Raw genomic sequence first — 17,673 nt, forward strand, 5'->3', positions numbered from 1 at the left:
TTTCACAGCCGAGGCTGTGCAAGAACTCCTGTCGGTGGATGTTTTTGGGGTCTTTGTGAACTCCTGTCGGTGAATGTAGCCCCATCACAGGTTCCTGGGGGTGTGTACGGATGTAATTTAGTAGTGGACTGTGATTTAAAATAATATTTTTAAAATTTTAATTTAACCTTCATTTAACGAGTCAAGTCAGTTAAGAACCAATTATTATTTACAATGACGGCCTGCGCTGGCCAAACTCTAACAACACTGGGCCAATTGTGCACTCCCAATCACGGCTGGTTGAGACACAGCCTGGAATCAAACCAAGGTCTGTAGTGACGCCTCTAGCACTGAGATGCAGTGCCTTAGACCGCTGCGCCACTCGGGAGCGCAGTTCTTATTCAATACCGCGTCCAGCCGGAAGCGGTAATGCACCTTTAACATTGGATGGTTTCGCTTCTCTCCCTAGTCCCCGCCCTCCTGACGTCACCCGGAAGAGGGGGACGGACGGGGGAACCAAGATGGCGTTGCTACGCTGTAGGCGAGACCCGTGTGGATTTATATGTCTCATACTAACTTATTTCAGCGTCTTTTACGCCGATTACGTGGTGATTCAGTATGTCCTCATCCCTGCCTACTCGGGAAGGTAAATATTGTGCGTGTGTTTCTTCCGCTAACTGCTTAAAAACGGCTTAGCGTCTGTATAGCTAACGTTAGCATACCTTGGCTGTTTGTATCGGTACAATGGATCCAGTGTTGACAACGGCTTCGTTACATTACTTATAGTTACTTACCTGTAGCGGGGCTGTACATTCACTATGACCAGGTGGTTAACGCGTTTTCCCAACTCAGTCTTTGAGCACAGTACACAAGAACAAAGTGAATGGCTAGTTTGATAGCATCAAAACAATGTTGTTGACACTCAGAGCCCCACTACTGAGAGTTCGTTTTGCATGGCCCGCTGCCCCGGGTGGGTAGGGATGTCATTTTAGGAATGGAACGGTATAAAAGGCGCAAACCCAGTGCACCGGGCCATGCATAATGAACTCGCCCAATCTGTGGGTTTACTGTGAACTCAACAAATTGTAATCTATCCTTGTCGAACCAGTCAAACCGGATAAACGTTTCATCCCTTCTCTACTGCAGTTAGAGAAAAGTGTCAAATAGTTTGTTTGGTGCTACAAGCCAGTGTAGTTGGTTTGCTAGTTCACTGTCATTCATTCAATCGGTGCTGTCAGTCTCCACCCTTGACTCTCACTCCCTCTCTCCCTCACCGCTCCTTCTTTCTCCAACTCTCCTCTCTCTCTCTCTCTCTCTCTCTCTCTCTCTCTCTCTCTCTCTCTCTCTCTCTCTCTCTCTCTCTCTCTCTCTCTCTCCTCTCTCTCTCTCTCTCTCTCTCCCCCCCCGCTCCTTCTTTCTCACTCTCCTCTCTCTCTCTCTCTCTCTCTCTCTCTCTCTCTCTCTCTCTCTCTCTCAATTCAAGGGGCTTTATTGACATGGGAAACATGTGTTAACATTGCCAAAGCAAGTGAGGTAGATAATATATAAAGTGAAATATAAAGTCTCTTCTCTCTGTCTCTCCCTCCTCTCTAACTCTCCTCTCCTCCCAGTGTGTGGTGTACACTACATGGGTCGGTGTTTAACTTGATTCTACTACTGCTGCTGGCCTGTCACTCCAAAGCTGTCTTCTCAGACCCAGGTTTGTTCAGCCCGTGTGAGAGACGGAGACGATACTACCAACTGACGAGACTAACCCAGAAAGTGTTTTTCTTTACACACAGGGGTGTGTTAGTCTAGCAAGGCTTCTGTCTGTACATGTGTGTATCTGGTGCAGTGGTGTAACGTACTTAAGTCGTTTTTGGGGGTATCTGTACTTTACCATTCATTGAATACTTTAATTCACTACACTCCTTAAGAAAATAATGTACTTTTTACTCCTTACCTTTTCCCTGACACCCAAAAGTACTCGTTACATTTTGAATGCTTAGCAGGACAGGAAAATAGTCAAATACACACACTTATCAAGAGAACATCCCTGGTACCTGTACCTGACTACCTGTGTGTTCTCCAGGTATGGTTGGTGTGTGTTTCCAGGTATATGGTGTGTCAGGTGACTACCTGTGTGTTCCAGGTATGGTACCTGACTACCTGTGTGTTCTCCAGGTATGGTTTATAATATGGTGACTCAGGTGTACCTGACTACCTGTGTGTTCTCCAGGTATGGTTGGTTGTGTTTATAATATGTTGTGACTCAGGTATACCTGACTACCTGTGTGTTCTCCAGGTATGGTTGGTGTGTTTATAATATGTTGTGACTCTACCACTACCTGTGTGTTCTCCAGGTATGGTTGGGTTGTTTATAATATGTGTGACTGTTCTCCAGGTATGGTTGTATACCTGACTACCTGTGTGTTCTCCAGGTATGGTTCAGGTGTACCTGTGTGTGTTCTCCAGGTATGGTTGTTTATAATATGTGTGTCAGGTTACCTCCAGGTATGGTTCAGGTATACCTGACTACCTGTGTGTTCTCCAGGTATGGTTGGTTGTGTGTTCTCCATGTTGTGATCAGGTTACCTGTGTGTGTTCTCCAGGTATGGTTGGTGTGTGTTCTATATGGTTGGTGTGTGTTCTCCAGGTATGGTTGGTGTGTGTTCTCCAGGTATGGTTGGTTGTGACTCAGGTATACCTGACTCTCCAGGTATGGTTGGTGTGTGTTCTCCAGGTATGGTTGGTGTGTGTTTATAATATGGTTGTATACCTGACTACCTGTGTGTTCTCCAGGTATGGTTGGTGTGTGTTCTCCAGGTATGGTTGGTGTGTGTTCTCCAGGTATGGTTGGTGTGTGTATACCTGACTACCTCCAGGTATGGTTGGTGTGTTTATAATATGTTGTGACTCAGGTATACCTGACTACCTGTGTGTTCTCCAGGTATGGTTGGTGTGTGTTCTCCAGGTATGGTTGGTGTGTGTTTATAATATGTATTGACTCAGGTATACCTGACTACCTGTGTGTTCTCCAGGTATGGTTGGTGTGGGTTTATAATATGTATTGACTCAGGTATACCTGACTACCTGTGTGTTCTCCAGGTATGGTTGGTGTGGGTTTATAATATGTATTGACTCAGGTATACCTGACTACCTGTGTGTTCTCCAGGTATGGTTGGTGTGGGTTTATAATATGTATTGACTCAGGTGTACCTGACTACCTGTATGTTCTCCAGGTATGGTTGGTGTGTGTTCTCCAGGTATGGTTCCAGGTGGTTGGTGGGTTTATAATATGTTTGACTCAGGTATACCTGACTACCTGTGTGTTCTCCAGGTATGGTCTGGTGGTTGGTGTGGGTTTATAATATGTTGTGACTCAGGTGTACCTGACTACCTGTGTGTTCTCCAGGTATGGTTGGTGTGGGTTTATAATATGTATGTGACTCAGGTATACCTGACTACCTGTGTGTTCTCCAGGTATGGTTGGTGTGTGTTCTCCAGGTATGGTTGGTGTGTGTTTATAATATGTATTGACTCAGGTATACCTGACTACCTGTGTGTTCTCCAGGTATGGTTGGTGTGTGTTCTCCAGGTATGGTTGGTGTGTGTTTATAATATGTATTGACTCAGGTGTACCTGACTACCTGTGTGTTCTCCAGGTATGGTTGGTGTGTGTTTATAATATGTTGTGACTCAGGTGTACCTGACTACCTGTGTGTTCTCCAGGTATGGTTGGTGTGGGTTTATAATATGTTGTGACTCAGGTATACCTGACTACCTGTGTGTTCTCCAGGTATGGTTGGTGTGGGTTTATAATATGTTGTGACTCAGGTATACCTGACTACCTCCAGGTGTGTTCTCCAGGTTCTCCAGGTATGGTTGGTGTGGGTTTATAATATGTTGTGACTCAGGTGTACCTGACTACCTGTATGTTCTCCAGGTATGGTTGGTGTGGGTTTATAATATGTTTTGACTCAGGTGTACCTGACTACCTGTGTGTTCTCCAGGTATGGTTGGTGTGGGTTTATAATATGTTGTGACTCAGGTATACCTGACTACCTGTGTGTTCTCCAGGTATGGTTGGTGTGGGTTTATAATATGTTGTGACTCAGGTATACCTGACTACCTGTGTGTTCTCCAGGTATGGTTGGTGTGGGTTTATAATATGTATTGACTCAGGTGTACCTGACTACCTGTGTGTTCTCCAGGTATGGTTGGTGTGGGTTTATAATATGTTGTGACTCAGGTATACCTGACTACCTGTGTGTTCTCCAGGTATGGTTGGTGTGGGTTTATAATATGTATTGACTCAGGTATACCTGACTACCTGTGTGTTCTCCAGGTATGGTTGGTGTGGGTTTATAATATGTTGTGACTCAGGTGTACCTGACTACCTGTGTGTTCTCCAGGTATGGTTGGTGTGGGTTTATAATATGTTGTGACTCAGGTGTACCTGACTACCTGTGTGTTCTCCAGGTATGGTTGGTGTGGGTTTATAATATGTATTGACTCAGGTATACCTGACTACCTGTGTGTTCTCCAGGTATGGTTGGTGTGTGTTTATAATATGTTGTGACTCAGGTATACCTGACTACCTGTGTGTTCTCCAGGTATGGTTGGTGTGGGTTTATAATATGTTGTGACTCAGGTATACCTGACTACCTGTGTGTTCTCCAGGTATGGTTGGTGTGTGTTTATAATATGTTGTGACTCAGGTGTACCTGACTACCTGTGTGTTCTCCAGGTATGGTTGGTGTGGGTTTATAATATGTTGTGACTCAGGTATACCTGACTACCTGTGTGTTCTCCAGGTATGGTTGGTGTGGGTTTATAATATGTATTGACTCAGGTATACCTGACTACCTGTGTGTTCTCCAGGTATGGTTGGTGTGTGTTTATAATATGTTGTGACTCAGGTATACCTGACTACCTGTGTGTTCTCCAGGTATGGTTGGTGTGGGTTTATAATATGTTGTGACTCAGGTATACCTGACTACCTGTGTGTTCTCCAGGTATGGTTGGTGTGGGTTTATAATATGTTGTGACTCAGGTATACCTGACTACCTGTGTGTTCTCCAGGTATGGTTGGTGTGGGTTTATAATATGTTGTGACTCAGGTATACCTGACTACCTGTGTGTTCTCCAGGTATGGTTGGTGTGGGTTTATAATATGTTGTGACTCAGGTATACCTGACTACCTGTGTGTTCTCCAGGTATGGTTGGTGTGGGTTTATAATATGTTGTGACTCAGGTATACCTGACTACCTGTGTGTTCTCCAGGTATGGTTGGTGTGGGTTTATAATATGTTGTGACTCAGGTGTACCTGACTACCTGTGTGTTCTCCAGGTATGGTTGGTGTGGGTTTATAATATGTTGTGACTCAGGTGTACCTGACTACCTGTGTGTTCTCCAGGTATGGTTGGTGTGTGTTTATAATATGTTGTGACTCAGGTATACCTGACTACCTGTGTGTTCTCCAGGTATGGTTGGTGTGGGTTTATAATATGTTGTGACTCAGGTGTACCTGACTACCTGTGTGTTCTCCAGGTATGGTTGGTGTGTGTTTATAATATGTTGTGACTCAGGTATACCTGACTACCTGTGTGTTCTCCAGGTATGGTTGGTGTGGGTTTATAATATGTTGTGACTCAGGTGTACCTGACTACCTGTGTGTTCTCCAGGTATGGTTGGTGTGGGTTTATAATATGTTGTGACTCAGGTATACCTGACTACCTGTGTGTTCTCCAGGTATGGTTGGTGTGTGTTCTCCAGGTATGGTTGGTGTGTGTTTATAATATGTATTGACTCAGGTATACCTGACTACCTGTGTGTTCTCCAGGTATGGTTGGTGTGGGTTTATAATATGTTGTGACTCAGGTATACCTGACTACCTGTGTGTTCTCCAGGTATGGTTGGTGTGTGTTTATAATATGTTGTGACTCAGGTGTACCTGACTACCTGTGTGTTCTCCAGGTATGGTTGGTGTGGGTTTATAATATGTTGTGACTCAGGTATACCTGACTACCTGTGTGTTCTCCAGGTATGGTTGGTGTGGGTTTATAATATGTTGTGACTCAGGTATACCTGACTACCTGTGTGTTCTCCAGGTATGGTTGGTGTGTGTTTATAATATGTATTGACTCAGGTATACCTGACTACCTGTGTGTTCTCCAGGTATGGTTGGTGTGGGTTTATAATATGTTGTGACTCAGGTATACCTGACTACCTGTGTGTTCTCCAGGTATGGTTGGTGTGTGTTTATAATATGTTGTGACTCAGGTATACCTGACTACCTGTGTGTTCTCCAGGTATGGTTGGTGTGGGTTTATAATATGTTGTGACTCAGGTATACCTGACTACCTGTGTGTTCTCCAGGTATGGTTGGTGTGTGTTTATAATATGTTGTGACTCAGGTATACCTGACTACCTGTGTGTTCTCCAGGTATGGTTGGTGTGTGTTTATAATATGTTGTGACTCAGGTATACCTGACTACCTGTGTGTTCTCCAGGTATGGTTGGTGTGTGTTTATAATATGTTGTGACTCAGGTGTACCTGACTACCTGTGTGTTCTCCAGGTATGGTTGGTGTGGGTTTATAATATGTTGTGACTCAGGTATACCTGACTACCTGTGTGTTCTCCAGGTATGGTTGGTGTGGGTTTATAATATGTTGTGACTCAGGTATACCTGACTACCTGTGTGTTCTCCAGGTATGGTTGGTGTGTGTTTATAATATGTTGTGACTCAGGTATACCTGACTACCTGTGTGTTCTCCAGGTATGGTTGGTGTGTGTTTATAATATGTTGTGACTCAGGTATACCTGACTACCTGTGTGTTCTCCAGGTATGGTTGGTGTGGGTTTATAATATGTTGTGACTCAGGTGTACCTGACTACCTGTGTGTTCTCCAGGTATGGTTGGTGTGGGTTTATAATATGTTGTGACTCAGGTATACCTGACTACCTGTGTGTTCTCCAGGTATGGTTGGTGTGGGTTTATAATATGTATTGACTCAGGTGTACCTGACTACCTGTGTGTTCTCCAGGTATGGTTGGTGTGTGTTTATAATATGTTGTGACTCAGGTATACCTGACTACCTGTGTGTTCTCCAGGTATGGTTGGTGTGTGTTTATAATATGTTGTGACTCAGGTATACCTGACTACCTGTGTGTTCTCCAGGTATGGTTGGTGTGGGTTTATAATATGTTGTGACTCAGGTATGGTTGGTGTGGGTTTATACCTGACTACCTGTGTGTTCTCCAGGTATGGTTGGTGTGTGTTTATAATATGTTGTGACTCAGGTATACCTGACTACCTGTGTGTTCTCCAGGTATGGTTGGTGTGGGTTTATAATATGTTGTGACTCAGGTATACCTGACTACCTGTGTGTTCTCCAGGTATGGTTGGTGTGTGTTTATAATATGTTGTGACTCAGGTATACCTGACTACCTGTGTGTTCTCCAGGTATGGTTGGTGTGTGTTTATAATATGTTGTGACTCAGGTGTACCTGACTACCTGTGTGTTCTCCAGGTATGGTTGGTGTGTGTTTATAATATGTTGTGACTCAGGTGTACCTGACTACCTGTGTGTTCTCCAGGTATGGTTGGTGTGGGTTTATAATATGTTGTGACTCAGGTATACCTGACTACCTGTGTGTTCTCCAGGTATGGTTGGTGTGGGTTTATAATATGTTGTGTTCTCATGGTTGTACCTGACTGACTCACCTGTGTGTTCTCCAGGTATGGTTGGTGTGGGTTTATAATATGTTGTGACTCAGGTATACCTGACTACCTGTGTGTTCTCCAGGTATGGTTGGTGTGGGTTTATAATATGTATTGACTCAGGTATACCTGACTACCTGTGTGTTCTCCAGGTATGGTTGGTGTGTGTTTATAATATGTTGTGACTCAGGTATACCTGACTACCTGTGTGTTCTCCAGGTATGGTTGGTGTGTGTTTATAATATGTTGTGACTCAGGTGTACCTGACTACCTGTGTGTTCTCCAGGTATGGTTGGTGTGTGTTTATAATATGTTGTGACTCAGGTGTACCTGACTACCTGTGTGTTCTCCAGGTATGGTTGGTGTGGGTTTATAATATGTTGTGACTCAGGTGTACCTGACTACCTGTTTGTTCTCCAGGTATGGTTGGTGTGGGTTTATAATATGTTGTGACTCAGGTATACCTGACTACCTGTGTGTTCTCCAGGTATGGTTGGTGTGTGTTTATAATATGTTGTGACTCAGGTGTACCTGACTACCTGTGTGTTCTCCAGGTATGGTTGGTGTGGGTTTATAATATGTTGTGACTCAGGTATACCTGACTACCTGTGTGTTCTCCAGGTATGGTTGGTGTGTGTTTATAATATGTTGTGACTCAGGTGTACCTGACTACCTGTGTGTTCTCCAGGTATGGTTGGTGTGGGTTTATAATATGTTGTGACTCAGGTATACCTGACTACCTGTGTGTTCTCCAGGTATGGTTGGTGTGTGTTTATAATATGTTGTGACTCAGGTATACCTGACTACCTGTGTGTTCTCCAGGTATGGTTGGTGTGTGTTTATAATATGTATTGACTCAGGTATACCTGACTACCTGTGTGTTCTCCAGGTATGGTTGGTGTGGGTTTATAATATGTTGTGACTCAGGTATACCTGACTACCTGTGTGTTCTCCAGGTATGGTTGGTGTGTGTTTATAATATGTTGTGACTCAGGTATACCTGACTACCTGTGTGTTCTCCAGGTATGGTTGGTGTGGGTTTATAATATGTTGTGACTCAGGTATACCTGACTACCTGTGTGTTCTCCAGGTATGGTTGGTGTGTGTTTATAATATGTTGTGACTCAGGTATACCTGACTACCTGTGTGTTCTCCAGGTATGGTTGGTGTGTGTTTATAATATGTTGTGACTCAGGTATACCTGACTACCTGTGTGTTCTCCAGGTATGGTTGGTGTGTGTTTATAATATGTTGTGACTCAGGTATACCTGACTACCTGTGTGTTCTCCAGGTATGGTTGGTGTGGGTTTATAATATGTTGTGACTCAGGTGTACCTGACTACCTGTGTGTTCTCCAGGTATGGTTGGTGTGGGTTTATAATATGTTGTGACTCAGGTATACCTGACTACCTGTGTGTTCTCCAGGTATGGTTGGTGTGTGTTTATAATATGTTGTGACTCAGGTATACCTGACTACCTGTGTGTTCTCCAGGTATGGTTGGTGTGGGTTTATAATATGTTGTGACTCAGGTATACCTGACTACCTGTGTGTTCTCCAGGTATGGTTGGTGTGGGTTTATAATATGTATTGACTCAGGTGTACCTGACTACCTGTGTGTTCTCCAGGTATGGTTGGTGTGGGTTTATAATATGTTGTGACTCAGGTATACCTGACTACCTGTGTGTTCTCCAGGTATGGTTGGTGTGTGTTTATAATATGTATTGACTCAGGTGTACCTGACTACCTGTGTGTTCTCCAGGTATGGTTGGTGTGTGTTTATAATATGTATTGACTCAGGTATACCTGACTACCTGTGTGTTCTCCAGGTATGGTTGGTGTGTGTTTATAATATGTTGTGACTCAGGTATACCTGACTACCTGTGTGTTCTCCAGGTATGGTTGGTGTGGGTTTATAATATGTTGTGACTCAGGTATACCTGACTACCTGTGTGTTCTCCAGGTATGGTTGGTGTGGTTTATAATATGTTGTGACTCAGGTATACCTGACTACCTGTGTGTTCTCCAGGTATGGTTGGTGTGGGTTTATAATATGTTGTGACTCAGGTATACCTGACTACCTGTGTGTTCTCCAGGTATGGTTGGTGTGTGTTTATAATATGTTGTGACTCAGGTATACCTGACTACCTGTGTGTTCTCCAGGTATGGTTGGTGTGTGTTTATAATATGTTGTGACTCAGGTGTACCTGACTACCTGTGTGTTCTCCAGGTATGGTTGGTGTGGGTTTATAATATGTTGTGACTCAGGTATACCTGACTACCTGTGTGTTCTCCAGGTATGGTTGGTGTGGGTTTATAATATGTTGTGACTCAGGTGTACCTGACTACCTGTGTGTTCTCCAGGTATGGTTGGTGTGGGTTTATAATATGTATTGACTCAGGTATACCTGACTACCTGTGTGTTCTCCAGGTATGGTTGGTGTGGGTTTATAATATGTTGTGACTCAGGTATACCTGACTACCTGTGTGTTCTCCAGGTATGGTTGGTGTGGGTTTATAATATGTTGTGACTCAGGTATACCTGACTACCTGTGTGTTCTCCAGGTATGGTTGGTGTGGGTTTATAATATGTATTGACTCAGGTGTACCTGACTACCTGTGTGTTCTCCAGGTATGGTTGGTGTGGGTTTATAATATGTTGTGACTCAGGTGTACCTGACTACCTGTGTGTTCTCCAGGTATGGTTGGTGTGTGTTTATAATATGTTGTGACTCAGGTATACCTGACTACCTGTGTGTTCTCCAGGTATGGTTGGTGTGTGTTTATAATATGTATTGACTCAGGTGTACCTGACTACCTGTGTGTTCTCCAGGTATGGTTGGTGTGTGTTTATAATATGTTGTGACTCAGGTGTACCTGACTACCTGTGTGTTCTCCAGGTATGGTTGGTGTGGGTTTATAATATGTTGTGACTCAGGTATACCTGACTACCTGTGTGTTCTCCAGGTATGGTTGGTGTGGGTTTATAATATGTTGTGACTCAGGTATACCTGACTACCTGTGTGTTCTCCAGGTATGGTTGGTGTGTGTTTATAATATGTTGTGACTCAGGTATACCTGACTACCTGTGTGTTCTCCAGGTATGGTTGGTGTGGGTTTATAATATGTTGTGACTCAGGTATACCTGACTACCTGTGTGTTCTCCAGGTATGGTTGGTGTGTGTTTATAATATGTTGTGACTCAGGTATACCTGACTACCTGTGTGTTCTCCAGGTATGGTTGGTGTGGTTTATAATATGTTGTGACTCAGGTGTACCTGACTACCTGTGTGTTCTCCAGGTATGGTTGGTGTGTGTTTATAATATGTTGTGACTCAGGTATACCTGACTACCTGTGTGTTCTCCAGGTATGGTTGGTGTGGGTTTATAATATGTTGTGACTCAGGTGTACCTGACTACCTGTGTGTTCTCCAGGTATGGTTGGTGTGGGTTTATACCTGTGTTCTCCATATGTTTATAATATGTTGTGACTCAGGTATACCTGACTACCTGTGTGTTCTCCAGGTATGGTTGGTGTGTGTTTATAATATGTTGTGACTCAGGTATACCTGACTACCTGTGTGTTCTCCAGGTATGGTTGGTGTGGGTTTATAATATGTTGTGACTCAGGTATACCTGACTACCTGTGTGTTCTCCAGGTATGGTTGGTGTGGGTTTTATAATATGTACCTGACTACCTGTGACAGGTATGGTTCAGGTGTTTACCTGACTACCTGTGTGTTCTCCAGGTATGGTTGGTGTGGGTTTATAATATGTTGTGACTCAGGTGTACCTGACTACCTGTGTGTTCTCCAGGTATGGTTGGTGTGTGTTTATAATATGTTGTGACTCAGGTATACCTGACTACCTGTGTGTTCTCCAGGTATGGTTGGTGTGTGTTTATAATATGTTGTGACTCAGGTGTACCTGACTACCTGTGTGTTCTCCAGGTATGGTTGGTGTGTGTTTATAATATGTTGTGACTCAGGTATACCTGACTACCTGTGTGTTCTCCAGGTATGGTTGGTGTGTGTTTATAATATGTTGTGACTCAGGTATACCTGACTACCTGTGTGTTCTCCAGGTATGGTTGGTGTGTGTTTATAATATGTTTGACTCTGTGTGTTCTCCAGGTATGGTTGGTGTGGGTGACTCAGGTATACCTGACTACCTGTGTGTTCTCCAGGTATGGTTGGTGTGGGTTTATAATATGTTGTGACTCAGGTATACCTGACTACCTGTGTGTTCTCCAGGTATGGTTGGTGTGGTTTATAATATGTTGTGACTCAGGTATACCTGACTACCTGTGTGTTCTCCAGGTATGGTTGGTGTGTGTTTATAATATGTTGTGACTCAGGTATACCTGACTACCTGTGTGTTCTCCAGGTATGGTTGGTGTGTGTTTATAATATGTTGTGACTCAGGTATACCTGACTACCTGTGTGTTCTCCAGGTATGGTTGGTGTGGGTTTATAATATGTTGTGACTCAGGTATACCTGACTACCTGTGTGTTCTCCAGGTATGGTTGGTGTGGGTTTATAATATGTTGTGACTCAGGTATACCTGACTACCTGTGTGTTCTCCAGGTATGGTTGGTGTGTGTTTATAATATGTTGTGACTCAGGTATACCTGACTACCTGTGTGTTCTCCAGGTATGGTTGGTGTGTGTTTATAATATGTTGTGACTCAGGTATACCTGACTACCTGTGTGTTCTCCAGGTATGGTTGGTGTGGGTTTATAATATGTTGTGACTCAGGTGTACCTGACTACCTGTGTGTTCTCCAGGTATGGTTGGTGTGGGTTTATAATATGTTGTGACTCAGGTATACCTGACTACCTGTGTGTTCTCCAGGTATGGTTGGTGTGTGTTTATAATATGTTGTGACTCAGGTATACCTGACTACCTGTGTGTTCTCCAGGTATGGTTGGTGTGTGTTTATAATATGTTGTGACTCAGGTATACCTGACTACCTGTGTGTTCTCCAGGTATGGTTGGTGTGGGTTTATAATATGTTGTGACTCAGGTATACCTGACTACCTGTGTGTTCTCCAGGTATGGTTGGTGTGGGTTTATAATATGTTGTGACTCAGGTATACCTGACTACCTGTGTGTTCTCCAGGTATGGTTGGTGTGGGTTTATAATATGTTGTGACTCAGGTATACCTGACTACCTGTGTGTTCTCCAGGTATGGTTGGTGTGGGTTTATAATATGTTGTGACTCAGGTATACCTGACTACCTGTGTGTTCTCCAGGTATGGTCTCCAGGTGGTGGTGTGGGTTTATAATATGTTGTGACTCAGGTGTACCTGACTACCTGTGTGTTCTCCAGGTATGGTTGGTGTGGGTTTATAATATGTTGTGACTCAGGTGTACCTGACTACCTGTGTGTTCTCCAGGTATGGTTGGTGTGGGTTTATAATATGTTGTGACTCAGGTATACCTGACTACCTGTGTGTTCTCCAGGTATGGTTGGTGTGGGTTTATAATATGTTGTGACTCAGGTATACCTGACTACCTGTGTGTTCTCCAGGTATGGTTGGTGTGGGTTTATAATATGTTGTGACTCAGGTATACCTGACTACCTGTGTGTTCTCCAGGTATGGTTGGTGTGTGTTTATAATATGTTGTGACTCAGGTATACCTGACTACCTGTGTGTTCTCCAGGTATGGTTGGTGTGGGTTTATAATATGTTGTGACTCAGGTATACCTGACTACCTGTGTGTTCTCCAGGTATGGTTGGTGTGGGTTTATAATATGTTGTGACTCAGGTATACCTGACTACCTGTGTGTTCTCCAGGTATGGTTGGTGTGGGTTTATAATATGTTGTGACTCAGGTGTACCTGACTACCTGTGTGTTCTCCAGGTATGGTTGGTGTGGGTTTATAATATGTTGTGACTCAGGTGTACCTGACTACCTGTATGTTCTCCAGGTATGGTTCCCCTACCAGAGACGGCTATCGACTTCTCTGACCTGAGGTCCCAGAATTCACACATGAATGAGAGGGTGAGTAACTCACAGCACTACTGTGATGGATGTCACTGCTCTTAATTAGCAGCTCTGCTTCCTTCTGGGAACACCGTCCTTACAAAGGCCTGATCTAGAGACCCTCTGCTTCCTTCTGGGAACACCGTCCTTAGAAAGGCCTGATCTAGAGACCCTCTGCTTCCTTCTGGGAACACCGTCCTTACAAAGGCCTGATCTAGAGACCCTCTGCTTCCTTCTGGGAACACCATCAGGTATAGAAACGCCTGATCTAGAGACCCTCTGCTTCCTTCTGGGAACACCGTCCTTAGAAAGGCCTGATCTAGAGACCCTCTGCTTCCTTCTGGGAACACCGTCCTTACAAAGTGCCTGATCTAGAGACCCTCTGCTTCCTTCTGGGAACATATCCTTAGAAACGCCTGATCTAGAGACCCTCTGCTTCCTTCTGGGAACTCCTTAGAAAGGCCTGATCTAGAGACCCTCTGACTACCTTCTGGGAACACCGTCCTTAGAAAGGCCTGATCAGGAGACCCTCTGCTTCCTTCTGGGAACAGCGTCCTTAGAAAGGCCTGATCTAGAGACCCTCTGCTTCCTTCTGGGAACACCGTCCTTACAAAGGCCTGATCGAGAGACCCTCTGCTTCCTTCTGGGAACACCGTCCTTAGAAAGGCCTGATCAGGAGACCCTCTGCTTCCTTCTGCGAACACCGTCCTTACAAAGGCCTGATCTAGAGACCCTCTGCTTCCTTCTGGGAACACCATTAGAAAGGCCTATAATAGAGACCCTCTGCTTCCTTCTGGGAACACCGTCCTTAGAAAGGCCTGATCAGGAGACCCTCTGCTTCCTTCTGGGAACACCGTCCTTACAAAGGCCTGATCTAGTGTTCTTCCAGGAACACCATAGAAAGGCCTGATCTAGAGACCCTCTGCTTCCTTCTGGGAACACCGTTATAGAAAGGCCTGATCTAGAGACCCTCTGCTTCCTTCTGGGAACACCGTCCTTACAAAGGCCTGATCAGGAGACCCTCTGCTTCCTTCTGGGAACACCATCCTTAGAAAGGCCTGATCTAGAGACCCTCTGCTTCCTTCTGGGAACACCGTCCTTACAAAGGCCTGATCTAGAGACCCTCTGCTTCCTTCTGGGAACACCATCCTTAGAGGCCTGATCTAGAGACCCTCTGCTTCCTTCTGGGAACACCGTCCTTAGAAAGGCCTGATCAGGAGACCCTCTGCTTCCTTCTGGGAACACCATCCTTAGAAAGGCCTGATCTAGAGACCCTCTGCTTCCTTCTGGGAACACCATCCTTACAAAGGCCTGATCTAGAGACCCTCTGCTTCCTTCTGGGAACACCATGTTGTGAAAGGCCTGATCTAGAGACCCTCTGCTTTATTCTGGGAACACCATCCTTAGAAAGGCCTGATCTAGAGACCCCTCTGCTTCCTTCTGGGAACACCGGTAGAAAGGCCTGATCTAGAGACCCTCTGCTTCCTTCTGGGAACACCGTCCTTACAAAGGCCTGATCGAGAGACCCTCTGCTTCCTTCTGGGAACACCGTCCTTAGAAAGGCCTGATCAGGGAGACCCTCTGCTTCCTTCTGGGAACACCATCCTTAGAAAGGCCTGATCTAGAGACCCTCTGCTTCCTTCTGGGAACCCATCCTTAGAAAGGCCTGATCAGGAGACCCTCTGCTTCCTTCTGGGAACACCGTCCTTACAAAGGCCTGATCTAGAGACCCTCTGCTTCCTTCTGGGAACACCATCCTTAGAAAGGCCTGATCAGGAGACCCTCTGCTTCCTTCTGGGAACACCATCCTAGAAAGGCCTGATCAGGAGACCCTCTGCTTCCTTCTGGGAACACCTCCTTATAAAGGCCTGATCTAGAGACCCTCTGCTTCCTTCTGGGAACACCATCCTTAGAAAGGCCTGATCTAGAGACCCTCTGCTTCCTTCTGGGAACACCATCCTCAAAGGCCTGATCTAGAGACCCTCTGCTTCCTTCTGGGAACACCATCCTAGAAACCTGATCTAGAGACCCTCTGCTTCCTTCTGGGAACACCTCCTTAGAAAGGCCTGATCTAGAGACCCTCTGCTTCCTTCTGGGAACACCGTCCTTACAAAGGCCTGATCTAGAGACCCTCTGCTTCCTCTGGGTGTCCTTAGAAAGGCCTGATCTAGAGACCCTCTGCTTCCTTCTGGGAACACCATCCTTAGAAAGGCCTGATCTAGAGACCCTCTGCTTCCTTCTGGGAACACCATCCTTACAAAGGCCTGATCTAGAGACCCTCTGCTTCCTTCTGGGAACACCATCCTTAGAAACGCCTGATCTCCAGAGACCCTCTGCTTCCTTCTGGGAACACCGTCCTTAGAAAGGCCTGATCTAGAGACCCTCTGCTTCCTTCTGGGAACACCGTCCTTACAAAGGCCTGATCTAGAGACCCTCTGCTTCCTTCTGGGAACACCGTCCTTGAAAGGCCTGATCGAGAGACCCTCTGCTTCCTTCTGGGAACACCGTCCTACAAAGGCCTGATCTAGAGACCCTCTGCTTCCTTCTGGGAACACCGTCCTACAAAGGCCTGATCTAGAGACCCTCTGCCTCCTTCTGGGAACACCGTCCTTACAAAGGCCTGATCTAGAGACCTCTGCTTCCTTCTGGGAACACCGTCCTCTACAAAGGCCTGATCTAGAGACCCTCTGCTTCCTTCTGGGAACACCGTCCTTAGAAAGGCCTGATCTAGAGACCCTCTGCTTCCTTCTGGGAACACCATCCTTAGAAAGGCCTGATCTAGAGACCCTCTGCTTCCTTCTGGGAACACCATCCTTACAAAGGCCTGATCTAGAGACCCTCTGCTTCCTTCTGGGAACACCATCCTTAGAAAGATCTAGAGACCCTCTGCTTCCTTCTGGGAACACCGTCCTTAGAAAGGCCTGATCTAGAGACCCTCTGCTTCCTTCTGGGAACACCGTCCTTACAAAGGCCTGATCTAGAGACCCTCTGCTTCCTTCTGGGAACACCGTCCTTAGAAAGGCCTGATCGAGAGACCCTCTGCTTCCTTCTGGGAACACCGTCCTTACAAAGGCCTGATCTAGAGACCCTCTGCTTCCTTCTGGGAACACCGTCCTTACAAAGGCCTGATCTAGAGACCCTCTGCTTCCTTCTGGGAACACCGTCCTTACAAAGGCCTGATCTAGAGACCCTCTGCTTCCTTCTGGGAACACCGTCCTTAGAAAGGCCTGATCTAGAGACCCTCTGCTTCCTTCTGGGAACACCGTCCTTAGAAAGGCCTGATCTAGAGACCCTCTGCTTCCTTCTGGGAACACCGTCCTTACAAAGGCCTGATCTAGAGACCCTCTGCTTCCTTCTGGGAACACCGTCCTTAGAAAGGCCTGATCTAGAGACCCTCTGCTTCCTTCTGGGAACACCGTCCTTAGAAAGGCCTGATCTAGAGACCCTCTGCTTCCTTCTGGGAACACCGTCCTTAGAAAGGCCTGATCGAGAGACCCTCTGCTTCCTTCTGGGAACACCGTCCTTAGAAAGGCCTGATCGAGAGACCCTCTGCTTCACAAACACACGTGACAACAGTCTTTTAGCCAGGTGACACGAGGGGAGCGATTTCAAGCTGTGGATTGAGCTCACGGTTTAGTCTATTCCACTACGATGTGTGGGGGTGTAGTATGACATGATGTGTCCCTACAGGGATGTGGGGGCTGAACTGTGGAGTTTGAAACGTTTAGTTGCTGTGCAGAGTCTGATACACACACACACACACACACACACACACACACACACACACACACACACACACACACACACACACACACACACACACACACACACACACACAGTAGTGTAATATATTGTTGCTGTGATATTGTGTGTTACAGGGTTGTGAGGGCTGGACTGTTTGTAGTCGTTGTGAGACCTACCGCCCCCCCAGAGCTCACCACTGTAGAGTATGTCAGCGATGCATACGACGCATGGACCATCACTGTCCCTGGTTA

The 17,673-nt window shown here is 45.6% G+C and overlaps 1 protein-coding gene across 50 annotated transcripts in view; it reads left to right on the forward strand.

The window, feature by feature from the left end:
* Positions 1–457: 457 nt before the first annotated feature.
* The window catches only part of zgc:77880 (zf-DHHC domain-containing protein), a 29,057-nt gene continuing 11,841 nt past the window's right edge, over positions 458–17,673 (forward strand). For all 50 annotated transcript variants that reach the window (XM_052459105.1, XM_052459071.1, XM_052459078.1 and 47 more), the window contains exons 1-4: positions 458–625; positions 1,590–1,678; positions 13,623–13,696; positions 17,557–17,669. In XM_052459105.1, coding sequence (XP_052315065.1) covers positions 501–625; positions 1,590–1,678; positions 13,623–13,696; positions 17,557–17,669 — 401 coding nt within the window. In that variant the 5' untranslated portion in view covers positions 458–500. The remainder of the gene's footprint in view (positions 626–1,589; positions 1,679–13,622; positions 13,697–17,556; positions 17,670–17,673) is intronic.

Source organism: Oncorhynchus keta, chromosome 13 (genome assembly GCF_023373465.1).
Source record: "Oncorhynchus keta strain PuntledgeMale-10-30-2019 chromosome 13, Oket_V2, whole genome shotgun sequence".
In the NCBI taxonomy this organism is placed as follows: domain Eukaryota; kingdom Metazoa; phylum Chordata; class Actinopteri; order Salmoniformes; family Salmonidae; genus Oncorhynchus; species Oncorhynchus keta.